The sequence below is a fragment of the Protopterus annectens genome, chromosome 16.part0 (genome assembly GCF_019279795.1).
Source record: "Protopterus annectens isolate FY-2018-M chromosome 16.part0, PAN1.0, whole genome shotgun sequence".
NCBI lineage: Eukaryota > Metazoa > Chordata > Ceratodontiformes > Protopteridae > Protopterus > Protopterus annectens.
Window position 1 is genome coordinate 383,203,769 of NC_056750.1, and position 25,860 is coordinate 383,229,628.

The following is a 25,860-nucleotide window of genomic DNA, read 5'->3' on the forward strand; positions in this document are numbered from 1 at the left end:
TATACCTATTTCTCAAATACCTCTTCTTTGGGCAATACTTGCCATTGCAAGAAAAGTCATAACAAAAAACTGGAAATGTAAAACTGAATTAGCATTTGTCAAATTTGTGTGCCTAGCTAAGACCATCTGCAAAAATGAGTTGTCAACTATAAGAATAAGAACTTTAAACATAACTCATTAGTACATATCTTGGCAAAAACTCAATGAATTACTGGAAAAGTGCTAATTGTTAAGAATATACAAATATTCTTGTTATGGACTTTTGTAAATAGTTATCGTTTATCTTGCTGCACATTTTTTTAAATGCTGAAGAACTTGTTAAAACCAAATAAAGAGTGTATAAAAAAGAAAGGTTGGCCATATCCATTTTTAGAGGTGTAAGTATGTCACTCAAGTCCCATAACAAGAAAGCCCATGATCTTCAAAATATCTTGATGGGGATCTATGGCTATCAATGAAGTAATAATTGGAATTAAGAGTAATTTAGAATGCTAGCAGCTCCAACTTAGGGTTGTGAGTAATTTAACTTGAGGTATAGTATTTCTGACAAATGCAGATACTCCCCTTGGCTACCTAAGGGCACAAAGGCATGACAGATGCTAAACCTTGGTATAGAGAGTGTGGTCCCATTGCATTGAAACCATGTCTTACTAAGCATGCAAGTTACAGGATGGTCTCAGTTTCTCACATCTTTCTATTTAGACTCCCGACATTAGGTAGTGCAATCTTGATCTCGTTCAAATTTGAGTTGGCTATGCTGGAATGTTCATTAGGTTGACTTTACCTATAAAGAGGACTATGGGTGGCAGCAACAGTTTTAGCTAGTAAGTGGAAACCTTGGTATGAGAGGCATAAGCCATGTTTCATGAAACAGGAAGCCTTATTTACCATTTCATGTGAGGTTGATGCATACAGGATCCCCTTAGGATGTTACTACCTACTTAGCCAAATGTTAAAAGCAATTAACCTGTCTAGTTATCTAGACGTAATTCTGGCTGAAGGCAGGATACTCAAGAACAATGTCATTCTTGCTTCCAGCACATGCATACTAAGTTCCATTATGTCTTTCTGCATGCCCCTATGGGTGCAATGCCTCAGGTCACTCACTCTCAATGGGCCAACATTAGGACTTAATCAGGGGTCTGAAGAACCTTAGGGCTATTTTAAAAGTCCCCTCCATGACTTGACATACTTGGCTTCTAGGGCTATTGTGCATGCCACAGGGACACAGTTGCTGTCACTGGTAGCAGATGAGAGTGCTGTGCCAGATGTGGTAATACCCACTATTGTGTAACTTCAGTCTGATCAGTGTAAAGTATGTATGCCTAACTGCAGAGTTACCTATGACTAAAATTTAGTGGGCCTTATGGGTTTAGGGCTGCTTTCCTGGATACTCTTCAGTAAGCTATATGGATTTACAGTATGTGAGACAGGAGAAGAATTAGGTTTTGCCATTTGTGTTGGAAGATGGTATATTTTAGAGTGTGCTCTAAGAGGCTTTGGCAAATTCTTTCTTTACAGCCCTGTCATACTTTATGGGCCTGGTGGTGTGCGTTGACTGATGTGCTGTTCTGGAGGCATGATGCTTACCAACAGTGGGCTGGTATGAAAGGTTTGTCTCCACATTTCTTAAATATCTACAGTTCTCATATTTTGTACTGTTTGGTAACAGTGAAGAGTTAGTAAGCAAATAGCAGTTGCCACACTGCCTTAGAGCACTTAATGTAAGCAGAATGATCACAGATGGGGGTGACAGCAGAGAGCTGAACCACACTGCCAGTAGAGGAATCCTGCAAGTTGGTTGTTGTACTCAGATGTTAGAGACAGACTACTATAGCAGACCCTGAAAATTCATAGGTTACATTTGTGGTGATATTCTGAGTTCAGATTAGATTTAGCAATATTTAGTAAAAAGATGGATTTAGGCCACATTGTACAAAGTATAAATAATTTGTTGAGTTATAACTCCTAGTACTATAAAGATCATTTGCAAAAAACTGCTGAACACTTATTTCTAGGTTCTAAACACTGTAACTTAAGTTTATACTACAGAATGAACACTAAACACTAATACTGGACTGTATAATACCAAAGAGCTAAATTTTAGGGTAGCAGATGTTAGAACTGAATAGATAGGTTTATTTACTACAGAACAATCATCAATTATTAAGATAAAATTGCTAACTTTATACAGCTAATTTATAGAGTTACAGGTCTTTGCACAACTCATGATACTTGCACACATTACAAAGCAGTCACTGGCAGTGGCCCCAATAGCTATAGCCAGAACAGGCCAACAGTCCACCCAAAAGAGCAAATTCTAAGCACTGTTCCCTAAATAATGCAGTCTTCCTAAAAGTGTTTATGACTGTTGACCTCATAATACCTTTCAGTACTCTGTTGCTGGACTCAACCTGTATAATGTTTGGCACTTTGCTCCTCAGTACCACCCATGTCAAGCACCCGTGTGAAGGTGAACAATAGTGGGTATAACCACATCTGTCACTGTACTCTCATCTGCTGCCATAGGGTGAATATCAGTGGTACTCAGATTTAAGGTGAACTCCTCCTTCATTGGGGATGGGGAGTACTCAGAATGTACAGCTTTAGGTTTATCTGCTAGAGATGCCATTCCTTCACACTGTTCATTGGGTGAGATGTCTAGCCAGGATGCAGACAGTGCTAATGTGTAATCTGACTGCAAAGCAGGCATCTTTGTTTCATCAACATCATCAATCTCTGTTTGGGTGTCAGGATTAGCCTCTTGTCTTTCCCAGACCCCACTGGTGTCACTTAAGTAGTGCCCAGTCATGTGGATGCACAAAAAGGACACTGTGGTGTGAGCCTAAGTACCAGTGGAGCAACTGTGTCCCCGTGGCATGCACAATAAGGGTGTTCATGTAAGACACAACATACAATCAGCCTACCTCTGTTGCCATCCAGGATATCTGCTGTTCCTGTAAAAAAACATGTAACATGTTGTTGTTTGCCTACAGTCTATATGTGCACTGCTGCTGTAAGGAAATGTCTTGTATGTGGTACTAACTTGGTATATCACTCACTGAGACATGCATGGATGGGTCCATCCTGATGCCAGTGTCCATTCATTCAGGGATGATGCCATAAGCTCCTTTGGCTCTGTTAGCCTGCTGCCGTTGAGAAGTCCCTCCATGACTGACCTGTCTGCTGTTGTGGAATGTGCCTTTGCGTTGGCATAGTGTAATGTGCAGTTGCAGCTCCCCCTTGGCATTTACATTGTGGGACACTGTCTGAAACACCTAGTTCCTTTGCAGGACATTATTTTCAACAGGGCCAAAATTGTCCAATCCCTGACATCCACCTCAACATCTGAGCATGCAGACAGCCACGAACACATGAAATACAGAACTATAGAATGTATACTTCTGGGACTAATGGGAAAGTAGCTACACACAAAGGTATACCATACTATACTTGAAGGGTGTGCCATACAACAGCTGAAGGGACAAATATGAGAACACACACTGCAGTTGTAGTTGCCACACAATGACACATATACACTGCCTGCAGCACGTACCATTTTGATAGGTTTACAGGTAACACAGACTATACAATAATCCCGGCTAACAACATCAGAGTGAGGTGGGGGATCGCACAAGGAGAGAAATGCTGATATACCCCTGCCCTAGTATACAGTGATGGATAAACATGTGTAAGTATAAAAATCCATACCTCTCCACAAGCAGTTGCAGAAATGTAGAAGGAAAATGTGTGTTGATATTTTGGAATACGTTCTTGCTTGTAGAGTCTATATACAGTTTCCAAATGAAAATACACAAGTTTATATTACTAGTGTTTTGTAATGTGAAATCACTGTCAACAGTACACATCTTTAGGAAAGGAGAGAAAAATATCTTATTACACAGCTGCGGAGGAGTAGTGTGTACCTTAGAGCTTCACATGAGTACAGGCTGTGTTGCCAGATTTCTGACGGCCTAGGTAGGGACAAAAAAGAAAGGTCTTTCACACTAAATGAAGACAAAAAAAAAGTCTTTAAACACAAGAAGCTCCATGTTTGGCTATTTTGGATTTTGTATGCTGGTATAAGAGCCAATCAAAAAATTGCACAGCGAACCCTTCTGTTCAATGCAGGCAGTTCCACATTAAACAGAAGTAGCTCTGTTTTGCGATTTTTTTTTTGATTGTCTCATATACCGGCATAAAAACAAAGTGGAGGCTGTTTCACCGGGAGTTTAACCGGCAGTGCGGGACTCGGGATTGGGCTGCTGATCCCGGGACAGTCTCACTCAAATAGGGACATCTGGCAACCCGGAGTACAGGAACTTTTGTTGGTTTTCCTAATACTGCTGGCCAAATAGGCAGCATAGCTTTCCAAATCTGTGCAACTTAGTAAGCAAAATGGCTGCACTACCCAAAACAATATAAACTTCTACCTTTTTGCTTGACACATAGACATGTAAGCCAGGTTGTTTGACTGTGTATGAATCACTTATTTCCTTGTCTGACATTTGCATCTTAAAGCACACCGTGCTGTGTTTGCCTGTCACTGACAGCTCATGACCAGAAGCTTGCACTGATGTCCTGAGTGAGGACAAGCATCATGCTATATCACAGCTACATGTTGTACTACCCACAATTCCTAAATTACATCATAAGCATAATTTACATGCTATCATTTTATTCCTTGTGAGATTGCCACCTTTGACTAAGATAATTTGGTAGACTATGTCAGCTTCTGATAGTGCCCCCCTGGAGATTTCCTGTATGATACATGAAAGAAAGCAACATTGTGTTCTGTCTCCTTCATAGGCAGTTTAGAAAGTATCTACTGGGCCCCTGTAAAGGCCCATTCAGAAAAGTAGTTTCCCAGTATGATGTGGTTGAAGAAACCAACTTTGCCTTATAGCCCATTGCTTCTCTCTTAGCCCCAGCATCCAGGTGTTTCTTCAAATCAGCCGATGCTCATCCTCATTGTACCCAGAATTCAGGATGTGACTCAGAAACCACCTGCAACAGGAAGCTAACTGCTCATGCTTTTCTATTAAGAAATGTTACTTGAATCATTACTTCCTCCTAACATATTCCCCTACATAATTCACTGCATACTAACACCTCCTTAGTACTCTTTCCTTGCTCCTTTCCTTACCCTACTTATAGGTTCATAGGTAGGTACTAGGCTATTGGCCCTCTACAAGCCTAGCCAAAAAATGTACCCTGGCTTTCGCCACCCAAGAAAATTATTTTCCTGTGCCCCTGTCGAGCAGAGCCACAGAAGTGATCCCTGGGGTGAATTTCCCATTTCCCATCCAATCATCAAGATTTTTCTTGAAGAGTGCTAATGAGGAGCTCTGTTTGACATAGATAGGTAGTCTGTTCCAGAGTATGGGAAGTCTCTGGGACAGGAATCTATTCCTCCAGCATGTTCTGTTTATTGTGGTGACAAGGTTTAGGTCCCTAGAGTGTGTAGCTCGGAGGGATTGGAATTTCTTTAAGTGGAGCATGTCCAACAGCTCTGGGTTTGACATAGCTTTGTATGTTAGGCAGAGATCGCCCCTGAGTAGGCGATATGCGATGGAGTAAAGCTGTAGGTTTCTGAGACAGTCTGCATAGGGCATCTGTTTGAGGCCAGTAATCCTCTTTGTGAGGTATTTTTGTGGTCTTTCCAGTTGTTGTAGATGTATTGTGAGGTACATACCAAAAGGGGCGTTGTACTCTATAATGGGTCTAATGAGTGATGAGTAGAGGGGAACAATGACCTCTTTTTTTCTGGATGAGAATCCTTTTGTGATGAGATGAGCCACGTAGAAGGATTTCCTGACCACTGTGGCAATGTGATTATCAAAGGAGCGACTACTGTCCACCTGTGTCCCAAGGTCTCATCACATTTTCGGCATTAAGTAGACTACCAGCTATGTGGTAGTTCATGGGTACAGAGTTTTTACCAAAGGGGATGTCAATACACTTTTTGGCATTGAGCGTCAGGCCATGGCTTTGACACCAGATATCTGTCTCAGTGAGGCCCTTTTGTAGTTTGTCCGCATCATTAGGAGTTTTGATTATGGCTCCTAGTTTGCAGTCATCTGCAAATGTTGTTAGCCAAAGACCTTCTCTGTTGGCCTGCACTTTAGAGAAGTAGATAGCAAACAGGAGAGGACCCAGGACTGAACCCTGTGGTACTCCACTTGTCACTGGTCTGATGTCGGATTTGGAATCCGCTACTTTCACAGTGTGGGTTCTGTCTGTGAGCCAGTTGGAAACCCATCTTGTGACATAGGGATTTATACCTAGTTTAGTGAGCTTATCTATAATTCCACAGTGGGGGATGATGTTGAAAGCCTTGGCGAGATCTAGATAAGCTGTGTGAACCATTTTACCCTCATCTATGGCTTTGGTGACTGCTTCAAAGAAGTCAATCAGGTTTAGGAGACATGATCTGCCTTTTACAAATCCAAACTGGGTAGGGTCCAGAGTCTGGAGATTACCAATGTCTTTGTTTATGAGTTCCACAATGATACGTTCCATGGCCTTGCAGACCAGGCTCATCAGGCTAATGGAGCAGTAGTTCCCAGGGTCCGTCATAGCTCCCCCTTTGTGGAGTGGGATAACCATCACGGAGCGCCATTTAGTGGGTACAAAACCTGAGGTGAGGCTATGATTGAACATGGTACTTAGGTAGGGTGCCAGTTCATTCTGTTGTTCATGTAGAATGCAGCCTGGGATATTGTCAGGTCCCATGGATGCTGTGTTCTTGGCTTTGGAGAGTGTGTTTTTTACCTGTGCAGCCGTGATTATAGGAACTTTGCATTCTTCCAGTATAGAGATGGGCCCTCTAGGGGGTGAGAGGGGGGTAAAGTTAGCACTGAACCTATCTGCTAGGATGTTGGCAATATCAGTTGATTCTGTATATTTAGTGCCATTGTGCTGTAACTCAGAGCAGATCTGAGTGTTCTCATTTAGATTCTTGACATAGCTATAGAATGCTTTGTGGTTGTCTTTAGAGTCAGTGGCAATTTTGTTTTCGTAACTAGCTTTGGAGGATTTGATGAGGGATCTCAGCTTCTTACTGAGATTGACCAGGCTCCAGTCATGGGATTTTACTCTTTTTTGCAACAGTTTCTTTCTTCTGTTGTAGAGTTTATTTATGGCAGAGGACCACCAGATTGGCTTCCCTTTTTTGGAGGATAACATCTTGGTTCTATTAGGGATACCATGATCCATGCACTCGTGTAAGTGCTTATAAAGTGCATTTGTGTAGGATTCGGCAGTCATACCTCTATTGTCCATCTGCATGGGTGTCATGAAGTTTGCCACTTCTGTCTTAAGAAGTGTGAAGTTGGCTTTGGAGAAGTTTTTTACGATGGTTTCCCTAATTGGGGGTGGGGGTGGGATGTGGATGTCTAGGCTGATTAGCTTGTGGTTGGATCTGACCAACGAGGAATTGACCTCTGGTGTGGAACACTGGTTTCCCATGTTGGTAATGACCAGGTCTAGGATATTGCTGCCCCTGGTGGGGGTGTGAATAAGTTGATCCAAGGCGTTGGAATTTATGAATTCTAGAAAACATTGAGCAAAAGAGTTGGTACATGAGTAGTTTTCCCAGTTAATGGTGGGGTAGTTGAAATTGACCATTATTAGGGTGTTGGGTTGTACCCTAATACTTTCCAGTGTATCAAGAAATGAGGAGGGTGAATCCTGGGGCATGGTGGCGGGGGGGGGGGCTGTAGCAAGCTACAGTTTGGATTGCGGTATTGCCCAGAGTTAGTTGCACTTGGATAATCTCGGATGCATTATGCTTGCAACTAGCATGGAGGTGTGGATATCCTTAATGAATATGGACATGCCTCCACCTTTAGTGCTTCTTTCTGGGTTAGGTGGCCGAAAGGTGTGGTATGAACTGAAGCCTGGTAATGCAGGGGTGCTCCCTGGGGGTCTATATTATATCATCGAACGCTTAAAAAAGAGAACGCTGATTGATCGACCTAATTTAAGCGAAAGCTTACAATCTCGAACTGTCAGATCAGCGATTTTTTTCCCAGGGAAAAAAAATCGCTGATCCAAAACACATACACACAATGCAAGCACACCAAACAAACAGAAATCCACACACATACACCTAAAATCTGATACCTAACCCTACACTAAACTATGCACACACCACTAACTACCCACTTACCTTAACCCAAACCCTAACCCTAAGGTCCATCACTATCGCACAATCACCTCATTCGCTCCCTAACCCTAACTCACTTAAATCCACCCTAACCCTCATGTCCACTCAATCGCATACACACCTAACCCGAGCCCTAAACCTAACTCACCTAAATCACCCTAACACTCACATCCACACAATCGCACACTTACCTGAATCCAACTGGTAACTTTCCACCATAACACTGAAAATACCAAAGCAAAAGAAACGGACAACCGAATTCTTTCCCTAGGAAAAAAATTCGAGTTTCTGCTGCTTCGATATTTTGCAGTTTCGCGAAAATAAGTTCGATCAATCAGCGTTCACTTTTTTAAGCATTCGAGGATATAATATAGACCCCTCTGGAGCTTTGAACCAGGTCTGTGTCACTGCATAGATGTCAATGTTCTCCATTTTAAGGAGTGCCTCGAGTGAGTGCATTTTGAGGTTTAGACTTCTAGCACTGAGTAGCATTACCCTCAGATTTTGCTTGCTTGCACCTGTTATGGTAGTGAATTTGTCATTTGAACCTTGCCTAAAAAAGGCACTATAGGGGTGGCAAGAGCCTTAGCCAGTATCCGGAATCCTAAGGGTGACAGGTGCAGGCCATCTCTGGCAAAGCATTGTGGACTGTCGATCATGTCGTCCCAGGCAGACAAATACTGGATCCCCTTAGAATGACACCAGAAGCTTAGCCAATTGTTGAAGTCAATCATTTTGTCCTTGTACTGTGGTATCATTATGGGTGATGGCAGGATGCTACTCAGGGCTAGGGTCATACCTGCCTGGAATACAAGATCGGAGAGCTCCTCCATGTCTCTTTTCATGTAGTCTAGGGAGGTACGTCTCAGGTCATTCACACCAACATGGACAATGACAGTGTCATATTTGTATTTATTGTGGAGTGACCTGAGTGCATGCGTTATGTAGCAGATCCTGGCACCTGACAGGCAGCTGACAGTAACTTTCTCCTTGTTTAGTCTAGTGAGTGGAAGATCAGTGTGCCTGACTATAGAGTCACCTATGACTAAAGTGTTGGGTACGTTGTTATGCCTTATGGGGTGTGGTTGAGTGGCACACTGAGTTTGTGGGCTATGTGTCATTTGGGTCGTGTTGGGGGGTGGAGTTTGCTTCACTCTTTGTTTTCCCTTCCTCTGTTTCTCCACATTACTGTAAATTTTACATATAAACAATACTAATCTTGATGATTAGATGGTAGTTTTCTACCATAACTTACTCTGTTATACTGTGTTATTTTACTTCACATTACTCCTGTTGTTGTACTTGTTGCATGCATATGCTTTTCACCTTATGAATGATTCTGTATTATTATTCTGTAATACATAACTGCTGTTTATTATGTTTTGTACTGCTGATACTGTTTGAGCTGTGTATTTTTCTTGTTCCAGCCTGAGACTGAAAATGGTTCATGGTGATTAGCACACTACTTCTGGTTAACAAAAAGAAATAAAATGTATGCATAGGCAACTTGCCTGCAGTTAATGGAACACATGTATGGGCCTATGAATTGTATCTGTTGTTTGACATCTTACTTATTACATCACAGCTTTCTAATGTGACCCTTTTGCTTGTAGCATAAGTAAGTAAAATAGTAATCATGTCATCTACTGCAGAGTTGGTACTACTCAGAAATATTGATGTGTGTTTTAAATATATTCACTTCAATATCATGCTCAATCCAATTATGGAAAATTTCCCATTATATCACCTTTCTGCAGGTCAGGAGGGCAGATATGCTCAGCAGGTACTTCCTCCATGGTCTGACCCTTCTGAGGCTGTAGCTGAGAAGTATGTGAATGATGATACTGTGTGTACCTCATCAGGAAGGGATCTTCCACCCACAGAGAAGTAAACCAGCATCATTGCTTGCAGTGACTCAGCAACAACTGGAGAAAGTGGGAAAGGCTGTGATGGATAGCAGTGAGCAGGTGTATGACCCAGATGAACAGCATCCTACAGTTGATAGCAGATTTCTCATCTAACTGGTCCCAATCATTGGCTGACCAGGGGAAGGTATGGACTATACCACAACCACCCTGATCCATCATTTGATGATGGACCACAGTAGTGTCCATCTATGCTGGGATGGCAGACAGAATGCTGATACTCATATCCCAAACTATCCTCAGACAGGGTTCCTTTTCTTTTGTACCACACCGCTCTGCATTGTCCAAACCTCGTTATCATCATTTGCCTGTTTTCTATGCATGAAAGATGTCCATTTATGTGGATGCCATAGCACTGCAGTTTTAAACAGTCTTTGAGTTTATGAGGTGCTTTGCTACATCCTGCTGTGGGTCATGCTAACATATGCAGCATAGCCTCTATATGCATTGCCTTATTTTTGAGATAAAGTGGCCTATGTGTGTTCACATTTTCAGTTCTCGCAAGGTTCAAGCAATGGAGGTCACATACATGTTCTACTGATTCTGTCTTCGACTCCTATGTTTACATTTCACTTCACAGGTATGTTTGTGTATTTTCTGTCCTGTTCTCTTATGTACCCTGAAGTAAAGCTGATTGCACACAAGCACAACTTGTCTCCTTTTGGATATGTTATTATTGCCTCTGTTGCCCCCACCCCCATGCTGACTAGCTCCACAAGTTTCGCACAGAAGTGCAGTGCATCTCTGTGAATCCTGGTCTTGATTCACATATAGCATCTTTGCAATCTTTAACTCATTAACACCTTTCAGCTGCAGAATGTCACACCTCTAATAACTTACATAAATATTTAGATTCCCATGCATTTTCTGAGAAAAAATTAAATTAGAAGGCACAAGTCAAACAAAATTAAGGATTTACATTACTTTGTCATAGCTTATTTCAGTGAATGGAAATAAATCAAAACCAGTTCACTGAAAATATCTTCCCCAAACATTACAACCAATTTTTCTTTCAGAGGGGAACCCCCCTGCACTGATGTGTGGGACACCTTCCATACCCCCCAGACTTGTACATACCAACTCCAAGGTCCCACAACAGTGAAGAATAAAAGCAAACTCCACTCTCTGTGAAAGTAGTTTCAGTGAACAGCTCATGCTTTTATGTTTACCAAACATTTGTCCAAATGACATATTTTCTATAAATAATTATCCTTTGTCAATACATACAAAGTCTTTATCAGTGCAGCAATATATTTTAATATAAAAAAATCCATACTTCAGTTTTCTCTAAATATTCACAACCAGCGTTTTACGTTTTGGAAATGGTTCATCCTGGATGCATGATATAAAGAGAATTTTTGTTAAGCCACACTTGAGCTTTCATGAGATACCAAGCAATTCTTTTCTGAGAGCATTTTTGAGATACTTGCAGAAATATGACAAACACTCCTCTCATAATGTACAAATTAAATTTCAAGTGTCAGTTATAGTTTTCTTCAACATCATATACTGTTTCAGTAGATGCCATAAACTAGTTTGTGAGTCACTTTGTTTTGTCAATATTAATACAATTATAAATTATATAATTTCATAATGAAAAACAATTTAAGCAATATAGTGCATAATATATAGATTGCAGCAATATTTTTGTTTTCTACCATGACACCTAACATTAAATGTTATCATTAAAATGTAGCTTATACCGTTATGAAAATATATTGTAGAAATAAAAACAAGCACAAGTGACATACACTTGTTGATGTTTCATTTTTTGTGCATCATAAGCAAACCTAGAATAATTTTGCTACACACACAGCTCATTAAGATGTTTTCTAAGATTAATTGGTAAGTCACTTTCTTAAAGAAGACAACTTCAAACAATTTCATACTGTCATAGGGAGTTATGGGTATTAAATGGAAATACACAAAAAATGCACTATATATATATATATATATATATATATATATATATATATATATATATATATGAATACATTTTATAGAAATGTTTTCATTTTAACAAAATTACTCAGAACACAGTCTAAGTGTAACAGAATATTTTCCCTATAAAATAATTACATAAGATTTCTAAATTTGGTTTTGTGATAGGATGTCAGATCCATTCTGGTGAAAAGAATTTACAGCTTGACTAGTATGGCTGAAGAAAACACTACCACCAAAGATAAAAAAGATTTCCCACAGGATTATTTTCTAACAGAGCATGTTCTATTTGTAATCAATAGTCTTGAGAATTTCATTTAATAGGTGATGGAAGTAGGCTTATCATAACTAAACATGCATCTTATACTGATACCACAGGAAGCAAACAAGTAGATGGCAAATGATTTCAACTGTATGTTATGACTAAAAGCACACTCCCATATTCACAAATATTATGCACAGCCCCATAAATGGGCTGTGTGCACTGTGTTTTGTTTGCATACAGGAATGCAGCATGATTAATAAAAGTAAATGAAGCTACCATTCAGCTGTACACCAGGACAGTACTGACATGCATACATTACACTTTTTTGCTGTTTGTCTTTTGGCTTTTTCCCGGTAAGGGGTCACCACAGCAAAACTCTGGTCCGCTAATGATTGGCAGCAGATGTTATGAAACGGCGTGGTGCCAGCTCGATGCCCAACCTTCAATGAAGGCACGCCCATTTACACACGCATGTCTTTCGAATGCTACCCAACCGCGGGGAGGACATGCAGACTCCACAAAGAAAGGCACTCCCAAGCCAAGCTGAGAATCGAACGGGAGAACCTCTTGCTGTGAGGTAACAATGCTACTGCTGTACCACCGTGGCACTATTTTTCCTAAATGTAACATTCAATAAACTGCACAGTAAACCTAGTATGTATCTAATATTATAAAACCGTAGTGGGTGGTTCTTGCATATAAATGACATACATTTGTTTCCTGTGTCACCCGTATATTGTGGCCACCACCCAGCCTCCCCAGTCCCCACTTCTCTAATATCTGCCAAGATACAACTATATACTATTCCAGGGATGTGTGGCCTATAGCACACAAAGCAGTACACCCTTATGTCCGGTACAGAGATTCACATAATGATAATTTGTAACTTTCAGGTCAAGTCTGAACACATTTCTCCATAACAATAGTACAACAACCACAAAACCATCAAATATTCAGAAAATACACCATAGAAATAAGCAGTCAGAAGGTGAGACAAAGAGAAGCAGCTTTAATCCATCTTATTCATCTGTCCTGGTACCTCGGCAATTCGCTTTCAATGGAAGCTCACTCTTGTGGGTTTTACTTTGTTATCTAAAGACAAAATGCTGACATGACTACTATGTAGATTATCAAAAAAAGTCCTGTAATGATTAACATTTAAATTAAGTGAGATCTTGTGTAGGGACCAGGTTTAAAGTATGATACAGTTAAGAGGCCTATGATTGACAGGCAAGGAAGAGTAGTAGCTCTTGGAAGGAGTTTATGAAGACTAACAAGTGAGCATTTTCTAGTTGCCATTTGTTTATGATTTTGTGCAGGAAATTGGCTTCAGGTGTCACAAGGAGCACTGCATTACCATAAGTCAGCGAAGCTGAAGGGAACATTATGTTAGAGCTTTGGGATGATGTTTAGCATTTACTTTGGTTGGTTATATTTTACCAGCAAATTTGGCATGCAGAATGATAACTTGGGCTGGTGCCAAGGATTTCAGTAAAACTATAATAATTTGTAACATGATCAGTACATGACAGGGTTGCCATTGTACTGTATGCCCATTTAGAAAGGGACTCATGGCAGGCATGCAGTGGACATTTCTCAATGGCCACAGGTTGTACTGACTGTAGGACGGAGCCTCTTGAAGTATAAAGAAGAAAAGCAGTACATATATTATATAAAAGGCATGATTTCTATCTGTTGCAATTTTTTTTCTGATTGCCATTATATGTGGTGATGGCAGTGATGACAGTAGGCTGTGGGCTACTGATGGAAATTTTGAAGGGTACTAACTGGAAACATGTTGCGTGGAGTACACTGGGGCAAGACAGGCATACAGCCCTAAAAGCTGTTGATGAAGACGTGTTATTGACAGATGTTATGAAAGCAGATCTGTGCTTTTAGTGTTGACATGTTAAACATGCCATGCAGAAGGGTGATTCATAAACGTTGCAGCCTTGTTTGGTATACCATCAGAGATGTCTTAATTTGTAGACTATGCAAATGATGGGATTGGGCTAGATATGTGTTCCCATCAGTGGACATAGAACTTGATTATCATGCTGCATTGCTGTGCATCTTAAAATATTCAAAGGGGGAAGCACTGTGACTAGCTGATGTTTTATATCTATGCACTACTCTGTGCTTGTTCACTGGTGTTATTGTACAGCAAATTCTGCAGAACTCAATGTCTCCGATTGATACCGACATCAGTCAAATGTTCACATATTTTAGTGCGGGACTGGTTGTCAGCAGTGTGATTGCCATAAAATGATGGTTGTTATTGTCTTCTCCACAGTTCATGCATATGTGAATGACAGAGGATGGTACAGTCTTTCATTTGCATATTTACTGCATACTTAATCTCCACCAGATATGGAGTTACTCATGGGAAGTAGGACTTTTCTATGACTTGCATTGGGCAGTGGAATGATTTGTTTACTGCATACCAGCCTCTGCAATTGCAGGCTATATTTATGAATTCTGATCAAGGAAAATAATATGCATTCATCATGTTAAACATTTTATCTTTGCATAAACCACCAGAAACTTAATTCTATTAAGCTAACATTAAAATTATTAGTCAGAGATGTTTGCTATTCAAAAGAGAAACTACTCTATTCTAAGGAATGACATGCTTGTGCACATATAGTTCAGATCCTGGTACTGAGCTGAAGCTGAAAAAGGAGGTACCATCTGAAACTAGAAGAAAATATTTGGATATTCACAAGAATCAGTCCTTCTGAGTCCACTAGGAGCACATTATTAACTCAGAAATGAGAAAAGTTTATTTTTTTATCCACAGTGTATATGAGTAGCTAATTTATATAAATTTGATTTTTCTAGTTCAAGAGTTTAAAAATGCTGACGTTCGCAAATGCTGCTATGATGGGATAAGGGAACATCCAATCATTCAGACTTGTTTCGAAAGAGCATCCCATATCACAAGAGGAACTAGATGTTATTTGGCATTTGTAAACTGCTGCCAATTTGCAAACAAGCTACGGACACAAGACCCTTCCCATCAAACCTTAATTCTGGCTCGAATGGGTAAGTTATTAACAATAAGCTCTATGCAGATAAAATATAAAAAAGTGATAGATCTTACATAAAATTAATATTTTTGTCTGTCTTATTGTTAAAGCTACTACTTGAAATCATCTAGCATAGCTTTATTATTGTGTAGATTTGAAAAGTTCATTGATGAGACCAGCACGATGACAATAACATAAAGAACATCTGAAAATATATGTGACAAGATAAAAGCATAATGAACAATTTGTTCTCCAAACAGCAAACATAAAGAAGTTGTACTTTGAATAATTACTTTCCTCAAAATTGCATTCATAAAGCAATAGTGAATTAGAATTAAAAAGAAATTTAGAAATAAAGGGAAAAGATGAGGCAGAAGCAATCCTTTGAAAGAGGAGAAGTGCACATCGATCCCCTAAGCAAGTGACTAAATTTTCTGGAAAACAAGAATATTTGATTTTAGAAATTCGTAGATGAGTGGGACATAGAGTGGGAGGTAGAATAAGGAAAATCTGTTTATCTTAGAAAATAGATGATTATTCACAATGCCATTTGAGAGTCAGTTTTTGTGTGCCTGAAAGAAAAGAGCAGGATAAGTGGTCCTGTAATGAGGAGTGAACACAGGAAATGATAGTGGAAGAACAAACTGTGAAATGATATACATTTACTTAGTCAATATAGCATGTGAAGGAAACATGGAATAAAATACACTGATTGGTCAACAAGCAAAGGAACTGGATAAATAACTCTCTTTTTTAATTATTCAGTATTGTGTTTATTTATTTGTCTTTGTTTATCAGGAAAGTCCAACTAGATAATGTCCATTTTCAGCAGATGCCCAGAAAGAAAAACTCCATTTGCTTATGTTGCATTGTGCTAAGTTCAAGTCAAACACAGAGTAGTTACATTTCTATTTACATTTATACACAAAGAATGGTTATATTTATACATTCTAAGATTTTACAGAGGTGAAGTTACTAAAGAGAAAACACATGCAATTTAGTGGACTGTACAGACAGCAGTTATGTATAAAATTGTTTTATTTCAGTAAGAGGTTGAGAATATTTTTTTTAAGAGTATTTGGAGAGTATCATACAGTGAACACAAAGTTTAAACCTTCTCATGAGCATGTACAGGACCAGATGTTGTTTAAGAAGTGGTTTAAAACTACTGAGTTTGTCGGAAAGTTTTATTTGTGTGGGGATACTATTCCAGCGTTTAGCAAAGCACTGGGAGTAAAATGAGTCTCCTGCAACATAATTTTACTTATTTGTAAGTAACAAGAATTTGTTACTAGAAAAAGAGGTCCCTTGCTGGACAGTACGGTAGTAATACGTTTTGTAGTGCAGGGTATTTTTCTGGATGATGTATGAGTTTGCCTGCTGTAGTTAGATGTGAATATGTTAGACAGTTGTGGAGTTCAAGCCTGTTTAATTGCTTTAAGTTAAGGCAATGGTGGGTCCTATGAGGGAAACTGGTGGAAAATTTAGCTATTTTATTGTTGCAGGAGGCAAATTTCTTTCTTTGAGTATTGTTTAAGTTTGTTAGGATAGGAGCAGATTATAAGAGAGTTGGCAGTAAGAAGGTGGTGGCTAGACTTTTTTTTGTAGTATCTGTAAGGAATCCATTGAGCCTATAAAGGGAGTCTAGTTTCTGGTGTGCAGTATATGGTGGTCATATCTGAGATTGTTATCTATTATAATGCTTAGAAGTTTACAGTTTCAATGACATTTGCTGAATTTATGGTAAATGATTATGTTTGATTATGGCAGCTTTTTGAGGTGAAAAGCATTAACTTTGTTTTCTTGGGGTTGAGTAGGAGATTTGATTCTTTGCGCCAGGTTTCACAGATGAGAAAGATTTGGGGGTAATGTCTTGGAGCTTATTTGTTGTTGAAGCCACACATATTATTGAGTCATCTACATACTGAACTAAACTAGCATGGTGAGTGGAGGTGTGCAAGTCATTAATAAATATATTAAATAGTAGAGGACCCAGGGTAGAGCCTTAGGGACACTTATAGTAACTGGTTGAAAGGATGAGTAGGTTTTTTGCCATTTAATGGCTTTTTGCCTTCCACAGAGGTAACTAAGGAATCACGACAAGAAGTATTGTGAAAGTCCTACTGAGGAGAGTCAAATGAGCATTTGCTGGTGTAAGACAGTATCAAATGCCTTTGACAAGCCTAAGAACATGGTGTACAAGCAGACCATTATTTCTATGTCTGTTTATTACATTGGTAAAATGTGGTAGAGCAGTACTCATGCTGTGCTGGGGTCTAAAGACGTATCTTTCTGCTACAGACCTATTAATTAGTATGGGCACACGGAAGGCTATGAATTCTGCAGCCATTTTTAGGCAGCCTGATGGTAGCTGGTCTACAGCTACAGAAGTAGTTTTTAGTTAAAGGAACAACTGAGGTAGGTACTGGACTAAAACTGAAGAGCTGTGGGTAGTTTTGATTGAACAGGGGTAGAGTGAGGGGCAGATGTTTTAGTGTCTAACAGAGATAATATTGATTGCATAAAGTAGGAATTAAACTGTGTGTGGATAGAGTCTGTTGCATAGTCTGTTTTTGGAGAGGGACTAGTAATCTTTGCAGGGTACAGTAGTTTATTTAGCGATGACTAAATGGGTTGTTTATATGTTAGTCTTGTAGGTTAATATAGAATTTTTGCTTATCCTGTTTGACAATGAGTTTTGCATGGTTTCTAAGATGTCTAAATTGCTGGAAGGCATTTTGAGTTCTATTTTTATATCAATTTTTCCAGGCTTTATTCCTTTTTATCATGATTTTTTTTGTTTCCTTTGTCAGCCATTCTGCAGGCTTGGACTTGACTCTTTTATTACACACTAGTGCTGGATTATTTAAGGTCTGTAAGAATACATTATTAAAGTGTTCTACAGCAGTATCTAGTGACATTGTTCTAAGTAGATTCCAGTTATATTTTTTTAGTGTTTCATTGAAAATATCTTTGCTAAAATTGGTTGTATTTTGTACTTGATTATAGATAATATGTTTATCTTGGTTATGGTAAGTTCTAATAGCATATGTTGGTATATGGTCACTTATGCTATCTGAGAGGCAGCCTAATTTTGTCAGTTTTCTGGTTTGTTTGCAAGAATCCAATCTAATGTTGAGTGTCTCCTGAAGTTGTATTGGTTCTAGTAGGTGGGCTATTCATTGTCTGAAGCTATACAAGCTTATGGATTAAGTGGGGATAGTGGAATTTATGAGTTGCCAGTCTATATTTAAGTCTCCAATGATTACAGTTTCATGGTTAATTTGTTGGGATATCCAATACAAGATAATTTCAGCAGTATCAACATTACCCCCCTGGTGGTAGATAAATTGCTGATAAACATGCAGTTTTCCTATTGTTGATTTTTAGGAGTGTTATTAGTAGTTCAGCATTGTTAAATGTGTGCATTTCTTGTTGAAGTAAGGTAGTGGTTAGAGAATGTTTATAGATGATTGCTACACCGCGGGCATGCTTGTTTTGTCTGTCATGCCTAAGTATATGATATCCTGGGAGTGATCTCATTATTCTTTATTTCTTTTTTTTTTTAACCAGGTTTCAGGAGCTATGACTACATCAGGAGTGTATGTAGCAAGATAAGCATGCATGTCATGGATGTTATTACACGTGCTTCTTAGGTTCATACATACCTCTCAGCTGTACAGATTTCAGCAGAATGTCCAGATTTCTGCCTCATATTTTTAGTCTGTTCCTCATGAAAATTGAGTTTTTTCACAAATCATTGGGATGATCTAAGGATTAAAGTCACTAAACAATGACATGTACTTGAGTTTCAGTCTTCATATCATTCAGAAAATGCATGCTAACTCAAAACCCTGTTATTCTAGCAACTTTCTAAGTTTATAAGACCAATATTTAAAATGTGTCCCTCTTGTTGGGCTTTTGTGCCCCATTATGTCGGGCTTTGTCCTGATTTTTCATGCTAAGAGGTTGAGAGGTGTGGGTTCACAGTTAGTAAGGTAAGTTTGGATTCTGTTTTTGCTGAGATGTATTAGGTGACTGTTTTATTTTGCGGTTGGAAGTGATGGTTTTATGAACACTGGGACCAGGATTGGGGTCAATATCTCTGCTAATTTTTTGAATGGATATTTTACAGGGTAGGGGAGTGGAGGGAGCCTGAGTGTTGGCAAGGGCAAATGAAGCGGGTTGAAAACCTGTCAAGAAACAGAGAAAACAAAATTAAGCGGGTTGAAAACCTGTCAAGAGACAAGAGAAAACAATCAGTGACTTAATGCAAACAGCCACAAATCTGCTGAGAGATAAGTAAAAGGAACAATGCAGTTTAAAAGGCCTCATTGCTACTAGATGAATGTCTTGGTTTTGTTGCTGTAGGACACAGTTTTTGTAACTGTTAGTCCAATATCACGTTGACCTGACTAATGATGATAACAGTAATAAATTGCACTCGACTGTTTAAACAACTGTGTAATGGAGGAAGGTTTCTATGGACTTTGAAATGCAGGGTCCCAAAGCCTACCTTAACCTCCACAGACCAAGAAAACAATGAGAAAAGGTAAGCCAGAATGCAGTAGCTCAGCTCTGGGAAAATAATGGCTGAGAATTCAAAAGTGGTTACACAAGAAGAGAAATAAACTTAAGAAAGTGAGACAGTGGACTGCTAAAAACAATGAATTGAACACAGTTAAAGGGGAAAGTACCTGTGGGACTGCTGTGGCTTAAGAAAATGTAGCTATTATAGTGGACAAAGTTCTTTGTTTTAGGCTGCCGTAATATTTATAATTTACATACAAATATATCCCACAGACTGGTGTTCAAACTGCAAACTTCACTTTTACATGCATATCTATTTGCTTGCAAGGACATTTTGACTGAAAAATAAAAAACACAATAAAGAGACAGCTGAGTGCACTGAATTGATACTGACTGTGCACAAATACTAGCTCAAAGCAGAAATTGGTTTAGTAACTATCTCAGGCAAGGAGAAATAAGAAAGGAAGTGGGATACAAAAGGTGACTTCCTTGAAGGAATGCAGTTCCAATAAAGAAACACAGGAGGATCTAAATAATGGGAGTAACAAGTTTAGAAGAAATGAAGAGAACTATAAGAGAAAAAAATAATTTGAGAAGTAGGAGTAAATGTCAGTGTCTGTTAGGAAGGAGAGAAAGTACAAGTGTTACTGGTTACAATATACTAAGAGTAGACCGACTAAACAAAAAAGGAGGTAGTATAGCTATAATATTTAAGCAGCATCTAGACATCCAGATCTTAAAGTCAGCAGCTCCCCAAATAGGTAAGGAAGAAATAATATATACCAACCTTAAATAAACCAAAATAAAACCCTGAACATAATAGGTTGCTACTTCCCACCTGGCCACAACATCCATCCACTTGAAAACCTCCTCAGCTGGACTACCCACCACCTACCCTAAGAAACTTTAATTCTAGGAGACTTTAACACTGACTGGCAATCCTGCTCTAGCAACCACCCAACCCATCATGTAAATCTTCATGGCTTCACCCAACCAGTCCAGTCACCTACTAGGATAAATAACTCCAACAAACACACTACCCTTGATTGGATACTAGTCAATAAGGGCCCCCAGTCATATATAGCAGGCTGCTTATCTGACAGCCTCGGTGATCACTCCCCAACCTTCTTACTAAGAAAACACCTTTATAAAGCAAAGCCCATCATCTACTGTCAAATACGCAAAAAAACGAACTTCAACCCTCTCTCATTCAGCTCATCCCTAAAAGACTGTAACTGGCAACCTCTAAAATACCATAAACTAGATGACACAGTTGACTACTTTAATAAAACATTCCTAAACATCCTTAATTACCATGCCCCCATAAGACGTTCCTGAACTAGAGCCCAACAATCCCCATGGCTACAAAAAAAACACGAAGTCTGAAATGAAAAACAGGGATAAAGCGTGGGACAACTGGTGCAAAACCAAAACCCCCTCTACTAGGCAAAAATTCCGAGAACTACGCAATAGAACCAAAAAGCTTATAAAACAGGACAAAATCCAATACTACCAGTCTGCCCTTACCTCCTCCCAACATAACCCCAAACAATTCTGGACCTCAATAAACTTCATCTTCCACCCAGGTAAAGTAAGTACACCCACTCCTAACTTAACTCATCCCTCCGAAAATATCACTTCACACAAACCGTACTATCACTAGCTAGACAACACAACCCCCCCATTAACCCACACCATCAACTAGAACTAACAATCTCCCAACTAGCTTCTCTTTCTCTCCTGTTCCTACCTCCAAAATAAAACGACTACTAACTAATCGTAAAACCACCAGATTAGCAGCAGACAACCTCCCAGGTGAATACATTCAACTTGCAGCTGACGCTCTAGCGTACCTCATATTACTCTTGATTAACAGATCTCTGTCAGAAAGTTATGTTCCTACACTATGGAAAGTCTCACACATAATTCCCCTACACAAAGGAGGCCCCTCCACAGATCTAACCAATTACGGGCCCATAGCTATTCTCTTGCCACTCTCCAAAATACTAGAGAGATGCATTCATTCTCAAGTCTCAGATCACCTCCTTGCTAACAACCTCCTCTCCAACACACAACACAGTTTCTGACCTAACCATAGCACCACCACCGCCTTACTCTCTTTCTCTAACACTATCCTACAAAATAAAAATGCAGGTTATCTCTCCTCAACTACCTTCCTAGACCTCCCTAAAGCTTTCGACATGGTACCACACAAACAACTCATCTCTCTTCTCAATAACCTATCCTTCTCTCAACCAGTCATCAACTGATTTCAGAGTTACCCATCTGACCGCCAACAAGCAGTTGTTTGGCAGGACAACCTATCCCCCCAACTACCAGTCTCCATAGGAGTTCCCCAAGGGTCCATCCTGGGACCCCTATTCTTCTCTATTTTCACCAATAATCTAGCCTCAGCCACAACACATGGCACACTTATACAATATGCAGATGACTCAACCATCATCTGCACAGCCCAGTCCCTACCAGAACTGCAAAAAGTCACACAGGAAGCATTTTCTTCTATTGAAACTTGGCTATCCAATGCTCAACTAATACTCAACCCAAACAAAACAAAATTACTAATCTTCCAACCCACCAAACTTACCCTAGACAGCTCTCACTTTAACATCACAGCAAAAGACAACACCACCATCCATCCTACAGAACACACCAAATTACTAGGAGTAGAAATAGACAATAAACTGAACTTTCACATTCACATTTCCATGACCATTAAAAAAGTGCACCAAAAAACTAGGAGCATTATATAGAAATCAGCAACTATTTACCAAAGCAGCTAAAATTTTGGTAGCAAATTCTCATCTTATCAATACCCTACTCTACACATCTCCAATATTTACTAACCTTAGACAATGCGATCTAAATAAGCTCGAAACCTGCTACAACAAAATCGCCAAATTCGCCACATGGGCTTCCTACCATACTCACCGCTGTTTCTCACTAGCAGAACTGGGCTGGCTAGAGCACCAACTCACACTCACCCACAAACTAATAAACCAACCACTAAAAGTCCCATCCGTCCAGAATCTACTCCAACCCTACATAACCAGGATACCACTAAGATCCAGCCACAAAAACCTCTTACAGGTCACAAGAGCCATTAACTCTGCTGGAGAAGCATTATTCTCCTGCACTATAGCCAAACTCTGGAACTCCCTCCCATCCTCAATTGCCTCTGTAACTTCTTGCACCCTGTTTAAATCCTTACTAAAATCACACTTCAAAATTTGCCAGATATGCCCTTGCAACCCCCCCCCCACACCAATACCATCCATTCCACCCACCCACTACCTCTCTCAGCCCCTATCAACAAACTACTCTTAGCAAGCTTGGCTACTCATGTTCCCAGCTACCTACCACATAATACTAACTTCTTGTAGCAACAACTGCTAATGGCTGTTATGTACCTCAAAAACAGATTGTATCAATTGTTCACTGATGAATCTCAACTACATTTGTAACCATGTTTAGTATATGTCATCATATTTTAAAATTGTACTATGTTCTACAGCTGTTTTCCATCTGTTTTCTTCTTGTCTTGCATCCCTAACTGGACTAATGTCTATATTTAAATGCTATGTTTTTAACTGCACAATGCAAATAATACTTAATGTGGAGCTTTTCTCTCGGGCCTCCGCTGAAAACGGACCTGTGTCCAGTCGGACTCTCCCAGTCAACAAATGTAAATAAAATAAATAATAATAATAAATAATAAATAAAGTAGACCAGCAGGATGTCAGTGGAGGAAGGTTTATAGACTATAAGGCTACTGCTTACAAACTAGGACACCTAAAGCATTTGTCTTCAGACTAGTCATTATGCAGGCTAAACTTTATGCAGAAGACTGGATGCCTCTAACACTTACTTAAAGCAGAAGGTCAGAGCTGGTAAACAGTTTCTCCTAATTAAATGATGGCTGGATTGAAGGAACTCAGACTGCCTATTTGGATGGGCCTGCTATGTACATACTTAAGTTTCATAAACCAAAAAAAAAAATCAGGCTACCCTCCCGTGCTCCCAGATACCATTATCCATTTCCCTAAATCCTTTATAATGTATACCAGTTAAATGGGAAAAAGATTCATCTCTTCATTTTGTATTTAAAAGAACAATCACCCACTTCAGATATTGATCTGGTGGAGTCTTGTCCCACTTCAACTTATTTAATGTGCACATTTTTAGTTTAGATAAATGTTGATTGTATGAGAACTTTGAAAGGTAGACCATATAGAAAGAAGCAGGGAGAAAGTGTATGAGAGATTAGCCAGAAGTAGAGCACGAGCAGAGCCAAGAGTTGTTAAGATGCTGCTCTAGGGATTTTTTGAAAGCTGCTAGTTCAGAAAAATTTCTGATCATTGGTGGGAGTGCGTTCCATGCTTTGGCTATGCAATGAGAGTATAGACTCTGTCCAGGTATTTTAGAAGCTTTGGAGGTATTAAGAAGCTTCTTATCTTCAGACCTGAGAGTTCTGCTGGGGTTGTAAGGTTTGATTATGTTCTTTAGGGCAGGGCAGGCTAGGGCTTTGTTGATTATGTTATGAAGCGTTGTGAGGTGGATACAATGGAGCTGATTGGGGAATTCTAGCCAGTCTAGCATTTGCAGTGGTATGCAATGATGATTGCTGGTTTTGGAGTTTGTAACAAACTTTGGCACTTTGCTATAGCACTGTTCCATTTTGGATCTAATGGAAGCCTGTAGATTAGAGAATACTGAGGCATGGTATAGAAGGGGGGGAGTAGGAACATTTTTCATAGGGTGGTTTTGGTTGATGTGGTGAAGGAGTTTTTGTTTCTGTGTAAGATACTGAGTTTCTGGTGGTTTTCTTTTTTTATATTTTGTTGGACATGGTGATCAAAATTTAAGTGGTCATCAGTAGTTACCCCTAACAGTTTGATGTGGTGGACTATTTTGAGAATAGTATTATCAGCCACATGTATTTTGATTTGAATTGGCTTGTGTCAATAAAGTTTTTTTTTTTTTTACAGGAAGAGAAGGAGTTTAGTTTTCTTTGGGTTTAGGAATAGTTGATGGTTAATGAGCCATGATTCAAATGCTAAAAAAGTATGTTGTGTGATTGTGATGAGTTGTGGTAGTGTACGAGAGGTGCAGATAATATTGGCGTTATCTGCATACTGTACGAGTGTTCCAGTGGATGAGGCAGTGTGTAGGTAATTTGTAAATATGTTAAATAGCAGGGAACCAGGTATAGAGCCTTGTGGGAGTCCAGTGAAGCTATGTAAAAAGGGAGGGGTTTCATTTAGCCATTCTACTACTTGTTTTCACTCTTGTAGGTAACTGTGGAAACACTGTATGGTGGGAGGGGTAAGACTGAAATTTGAGAGCTTGTGCAAGAGTATGAAGTGAGAGATGGTGTCACATTCCTTAGAAAGGCTGAGAAATATAGCAGATACCAAGGATCCTGTGTCTTTAGCTCTGTTAGTTTCAGTAAAAGATAAGAGGGCTGTGGATGTGCTGTGGCATGGGCGGAAACCATGTTGGGTAGGTGTAAGAAGGTTGTTTTGCAGCAAGCATTTCATTAACTGTTGGTTCATGCACTTTTCTAATAGTTTTGAGATGGGAGATAGAATGGCTATGGTTGGAAGTTGGTCAGTTCAGTAGATTTACTGCCATTGTGGATAGGGATGATGTAGGACTGTTTCCATATTTCTGGTACTGTAGACTCTGGAATAGATTTAATGAGCAGGATGCTGAGTGGGTAGGCTACGGAGCTGGCAGCTAACTTAAGGTAATGGGGAGGGAGGTTGTCAGCAGGATTTTAGTTTCAGCAGAAGTTTTTTTATGAGGTTTGTTGGTACTGTTTGTAAGGAAAACATTGAGTTTTCAGAAAGGAATTTCTGGCTGCTATGTTGGAAATGGTCAGAAGTAGCAGTAGGGCTATTATTAGGGGGATTTGAGGACGAAGACAGGGATACATTTGAGGTATTAGGGATCAGCTCAACTATGGTTTGTATGATGTGG

The 25,860-nt window shown here is 39.5% G+C and overlaps 1 protein-coding gene across 1 annotated transcript in view; it reads left to right on the forward strand.

Moving 5' to 3' along the window:
* C5 (complement C5) overlaps positions 1 to 25,860 on the forward strand; it is a 1,726,304-nt gene that overhangs the window by 631,646 nt on the left and 1,068,798 nt on the right. The window contains exon 17 of the mRNA XM_044057986.1: positions 15,143 to 15,346. Coding sequence (XP_043913921.1) covers positions 15,143 to 15,346 — 204 coding nt within the window. The remainder of the gene's footprint in view (positions 1 to 15,142; positions 15,347 to 25,860) is intronic.